The 6,065-nt window shown below is 45.6% G+C and overlaps 1 protein-coding gene across 1 annotated transcript in view; it reads right to left on the reverse strand.

The window, feature by feature from the left end:
* Positions 1 to 4,449, reverse strand: part of LOC111228257 (tenascin-like) — a 44,890-nt gene extending 40,441 nt beyond the window's left edge. Inside the window, exons 1-2 of the mRNA XM_022754110.1 lie at positions 3,966 to 4,449; positions 1,419 to 2,639 (exon numbers count right to left, since the gene is read on the reverse strand). Coding sequence (XP_022609831.1) covers positions 1,419 to 2,639; positions 3,966 to 4,449 — 1,705 coding nt within the window. The remainder of the gene's footprint in view (positions 1 to 1,418; positions 2,640 to 3,965) is intronic.
* Between the last annotated feature and the right edge of the window lie 1,616 nt (positions 4,450 to 6,065).

The following is a 6,065-nucleotide window of genomic DNA, read 5'->3' on the forward strand; positions in this document are numbered from 1 at the left end:
GTTTAGATTTAGCCACAGATGAGTCAAGCTGCTGCTGCTCTGCTAATGAGCCTCTCATGCTACACCTTCTACATCTTATATACTGTTTATATACTGTGTGTGTGTGCGTGAGTGTTGTTTTACTTAAAAAGCTACATTAATGAGTATTTGTGTATGAACAAGTCAAATGACTCACCTGAATCACCTGACTATGCGGAAGTGGCATGCCGTGACTTATAGATAGGCAAGCAAAGCTGAGCAAAATATTTACCATTAGCTGAGACTGACAGACTTCAGTAACAATGCAGAATCCTGTCAGTGTTGTTCACCTTTCCAGGCTCAAACCATCTGGACAGGGGAGACGCAGGAATCGTAGCATTTATTTACTGACAAACAGCTTGGAGTGCACATACATGGCACTGTATGTACTGCTAACTGCTAACTAACTAGCTAACTCTCTGCTCCTGTCGGCAGCCGTGTCTCTCTCTCTCTCTCTCTCTCTCTCCCTTGCCCGATACACACGCAACCTACGTACTGATCTATTCCTGAAAAGAGCTGCTCTACTCTTCTAACAAGAGTCTGTCTCAAACTTTATCTTACACAGAGATGATAAATTAATGTCATTTGGTTTACTTGCTAATGTTGTCTTCATGCTTAATGAGCAAGTTCAGTTTCAACACACGTCCGCGCATGCGCAAATGTAGAAGCTGAGACACGCACAGCTTGACAAGCACACTTTGGCTGTAGCTGACCACCCATCAAAGATCCCAGGTTTATCCTCAATACGCATGCGCAAACTAGGCGCATTGACAAACTCCCTTTGTCAACGGGACACGGTCACACCCACGAAAATAACAGAAACAACAGGTACAACGGCTGGAAGATAAGGTAGCTTGCAGGGTAAAGGGTAACCGTAACCCTGCTGCCTCCGCAAGAGGGCAATAAATTACATGATGAATGCGAACAGGGATCAGATCCTTTATGGGACAGAACGCTGTTCTGAGATCAGATGTAAGAAGAGATATCACTTCTACCTCAGTATTTTTAGCTTTAACTGGGCAAACACCTTGCTTACCTTGCTTGCCCTGATGACACACTGCTGCTATTTAGTTTTTTTTTCAGCTCTACCATTTTAGAGTCATTCAGCTTGTTTTGTTATATGGTCAGAAACCATACTGTTAGGCTCAGTGTCAGCAGCAGCAGACAGTTGCTTTCAGTGAAAAAAATTCAGATTTTTTTACACACTGCACACTACACATCTGTTAGCAACTGACCATAGTGGAACATGTAGCAGCTAAAAACCCGCCTAAAAGCAGAGTGAAAACTGGACTGACCTGCGATTTGTGGATGTCACAAGTAGCAGAATAGATTAATTCTATTAAAAATGCTGTAATGAACCTATGGAAGGCTACACAATGTGTATACGCTGTCTATCTCACCCTCAGAGCAGTCCTCTCCAATGAAGCCCTCATCACAGACGCACACTCCGTTCTCACAGCGTCCCTGGTTCTGGCAGTCGTTGGGGCAGGTCAGTATGGAGCAGTCCGGTCCGGTGAAACCCTCGTAACACACGCAGTTGCCATCGACGCAGTAACCTCTTTCTAGACAGTTTTTGGGACACGTCTTCTCACTGCAGTCCTCACCAGTGAAACCCTTGTGACAAACACATTGTCCGTTCACGCAGTGGCCACGGTCCAGGCAGTCGTTGGGGCAAGTCAGCTCACCACAGTCTTTACCTGTGAAGCCGGCGAAGCACTGGCACTTGCCGTCCACGCACTCTCCACGTCCCATGCAGTCTTTTGGACAGGTCTTGATGCTGCAGTCCTCCCCAGTGTAGCCCTTATCACATACACACTGTCCATCAACACAGCGGCCCTGATCTTGGCAATTGTTGAGGCAGGACAGCTCGCTACAGTCTTCACCTTGGTATCCTATATCACATACACACTCTCCGTTGATGCACTGGCCCCTGTTGCTGCAGTTGTCAGGGCATGAAAGGATGGAGCAATCTTCACCCTCAAATCCTGGATCACAGATGCACTTCCCATTGAAGCAGTGGCCTCTATCGTGGCAATTTTTGGGGCAGGTGAGCTTTGAGCAGTCCTCTCCACTGTAGCCGGTCTGGCACACACACTGGCCATTCACACACGTGCCACGATTGTTACAGTTGCCAGGACAGGTGAGTTCGCCGCAGTCTTCCCCGGCGTAGCCGTCCTCACAGTAGCAGGTGCCGTTGATGCAGCGTCCGCGGTCGTAGCAGTCGTTTGGACAGATGAGTTCGGAGCAGTCGAAGCCCGTCCACGGCTCCTCGCAAACACACTCATCCTCCACACAACGCCCGCGGCCTAGACAGTTGTTGAGGCAGTTGGTCTGGGTGCAGTCCTCACCGATGAAGCCCTCTTCACAGAGACAGGACCCCTCGACACAGTGGCCGTAGTCACCGCAGTCCAGCAGACAGAGCTCAATACCACAGTCATCCCCACCAAAGCCCTCAAAGCATTCGCATTTGCCATCCACACAGCGGCCCTGGTCCTGGCAGTCATTGGGGCACTCGGGTTCAGTGCAGTTGTGGCCCTTCCATCCGGGCTCACACGTGCAGCTGCAGGTGTCAGTGCTCCAGTTGCCACGGCCATTACAGTATGGCTTTATGGACACTTCCCCTTGAGGAGGGCAAGAAAAGGAAACAAAGTATTTCAAAATTATTCCAATGTGATCACAAATCATTCAGTATGGCAGTGTGTACATCCACAAGCTCAAGCCTCATATCCTTGAGCTGCATCAAGCAGCGTCACAGAATACAAAAAGAACATCAGCCCCTTCAATCGAAGGTGAGAATTAGTTTTGAATGAGAGAAACTGTTCATGCAAATTGGGTGAATCCATATAAATTAGTGGAGTTACTGAGCTGATCAGTGTAGTTTTACTAACAGGATTACAGGATCATTTTACATGTTTTAGGCAGTTAACTAAAAACTGATTTACTTTTCGTATGAAATATGTTTTTGAATTAATTGGGCTCAGTTCAAACTATGAAAATGCACTTACAGAGACTTGAATTTTTTTTTTTGCCAGGTTTAATGTAGTTTATCACAGTGAACTTTGCATCTCTTGTATTTTTTGGTAGAGTTACTAATTTTTTGGTTGTTTGCTGTTATTTGTGTACAGAAGCCAAGAAAGGCCATACTCCATCTTGAGATAACAGAGCTTTATTTTCTCAAATTAACGGGGTAATTATTCAGTTATCTCGAGAGAACAAAGCTCCGTTATCTGTTATCCCCAGATAACACTGTAACCTCGAGATAATGACAATTATTCCGCTGTCTTGACATATCAAAGCTCTGTTATCGCAAGATGTTATCCGGGATAAAACGCGTAAACAGGATAAAAAAAATATTTGTGAGTATGGCCTTTCTCGGCTTCCATATTTGAGAGTCAGTGAGGAAGAGAGACAGGAAACTTGTACATGCGATGAGAATGAGACAAATCAGATGTCAGGTCCTGTAATCCACAAACAGGCAATAATGCAACTGACAATAAACAATAATTACTCACTGTAATGAATTCATTATCTCAAGATAATTTTGTGTTCTGGCATGCTGACTTCCATACAATGGTAAAAAAAAGTATGGAAGCCAATGGCTGTATAAAAGGTTGGCTGATAAATCTATGAACTTATGCGTTTTTTAGAAAAAGGGATGGCAGTAATGTAAAATACAGTCAATTTGTGGTTAATGGACTAAAAGATGCAAATCCAGTGTTACGGTCTCATGAAAATATTGCCTGTGGCAGCTTTTAAAATTATGCTGCATTTATTCCCTTATTCCCTAAATCTGTATTTATGACCTTTCTACACTTAAACATGATTTACTAGAAGCCCTTTAGAAATTAGATTTCACTCGAGTTGCCTACATGCATAGTAAACATTAAAGTCACTGGCATTAGAACACATTAATTACAGTCCAACAGTGCATACAATTACAGTTTTACCTGTAACTTGGGCGCCACAGCAGCCTGCCCCGCTGCCGCACTGCTCCCTCAGACTGGACAGCTCTGACTCCAGCATCTCCAGCCTGTTCAGGATATCCTTGATGTCTGGCAACTGGTTCTCGCAACCGCATGCCTGCTTGGGGATATTGATGCGGTGGGTGAAAACAATCTGATTTTCGCCGTCCACCGTGTGCTCCATGTGCTCGGTGTTCTGCATGTCCATCGGGGCGCTCTTGTGCTTCGGCTCTGAGCCTCCGGGCGACTCGAGGTCCACAGAGCAGAGGGACGTGGAGGGGACGTTGATGTTGTAGACGTGGTTGAACACTACCGGCTGGTCAGGGTGGGGCAGGGTGAGGTTCTCCTGTGTTTTCTTGGGCATCAGGGCCTCCCTGCGGTGGCGGATGACCTTCACCAGGCCGGCCGTGGAGAGCTGGAGGAGCAGGGCCACGGTCAGGCAGCCTAAAAGAAAGCCTTTCATCTGCATGATGACGGCCTGGCTCTGCAGCTTCTGATGAAGTAGCAGCCGTGTGGAGAAAAGTCTATTCAGGTGTCAAATTGTTGTTCTTGTCTTGAGTCCTAGAATGAGGAAGATTCATGTTTTACTCTTAATTGTTCACATATGTGGAAAATAGCAAATAGCCACATAAAACGGAGGAATTCACACAGAATCCTGTTTGATATTCACTTCTCTGCTTTGCCCTTGCCATTTGGGATCGATCGAACATATTTCCATCACACACACACGCACACACACGCACACACATATACATCCACACCATGGACCATAGCTGGCGTGAAATATTACAGTATCCCACTAAAAAGCAATTAACCTTCTTCTGTTGCCCCCCACAAAAGACCACCTCCAATCCTGTTGCTGCTTCTGACCCATTTTAGCCCCTCTGCTCCCAGTGGAGTAGACACACACTTAATGGATGACATTGGGGCATTTTTTTTTCACAATTCGAGCACCAAGAGCAGCAATTACAGCGGGGATGGCATGTGACCTTGGAGATCTGAAGCTTTCTTTTTCCGATCATGTTGAGACAGGTTGCCACAAACAACACCTGCATGGTGGGGAGCCTCCTCTTTACGCCACAGTCCAGACCCACAACCCAAGCTGACAGATTAATACCAGCGTATACTTTACTATCTGTGTTTGTGCAAAGACCTTTTGTGCTACCTGCAAATGGGCAGGTCAGCATTCCCGGACTGCTCTCCTGACAGCCACTAGGTTTTTCTTTTAGTACTGTAACATGATTCTTATTGCTCCCACCTTCTGAGACATGATTCTTTTAAAAGGTCTGCTGGAAAAATGTGCTGAGGTAGGGGCACAGAAGCCAACCTTTAAACCAGATGTTTTTACTTGCTGTTTGATGTTAGCGTTAAATTAAATACGCTGGTTGGCTGAAGGTATGCCCCTAGCTACATGTAAGTCTGAGTCTGTCCCGGTTATGTTAGGTTAGGTGTATTTATGAACAACAGGGCTGATTCTTAAAGCATTTTGTTTCTCTAATAATCAGATTTGCAGTTATTTATACATAGGAAGCTGATGGAGGACATCAAGTAAAATTCTTGGCCTGTACTGGAACCAAAAGGGAGAACTAAATTATGAATATAGATTCCAAGCACAGCTAAAGTCTGCCTGTTTTTCAAAGTGTCTGTCTCAGAGTTTATATAATTGCAACTTTTACCCCAACGGACGTGCGGTGCAGACGTGACAACGATCGTTTCCTACCTCTAATAAAACCAGTGTGTGCTTTGGCATCTGTAAAGGTTAAGAGCAGCTGTTCGCAGCCAACGTGAAAATGTCTGGATAAGCAGATATGAAAATGCATGATTGCAGGCATATATAACATATTCCAAGCCTGTGCTGGAATATGGATGAAGGGGTTTCATTTCCTCTGCTACTACCTGACTAAGTCACACTGATGAGTGGAAACACGGGGGCATCTTAGCTGGGCATTTTCATGTGTGCAGGGGGGGGGAGTTTGACAGTCAGCAGGTAATATTCCAGGAAGACATGCTTGGTCTACTCATCCCAGCCTGACGTGTGATTAGGAAAGCAGACAGATGAGTTCAGCTTGGAGGGATCCCACGGCT

This window comes from Seriola dumerili, unplaced genomic scaffold (genome assembly GCF_002260705.1).
Source record: "Seriola dumerili isolate Sdu_G_001 unplaced genomic scaffold, Sdu_1.0 BDQW01000017.1, whole genome shotgun sequence".
Taxonomy (NCBI): domain Eukaryota; kingdom Metazoa; phylum Chordata; class Actinopteri; order Carangiformes; family Carangidae; genus Seriola; species Seriola dumerili.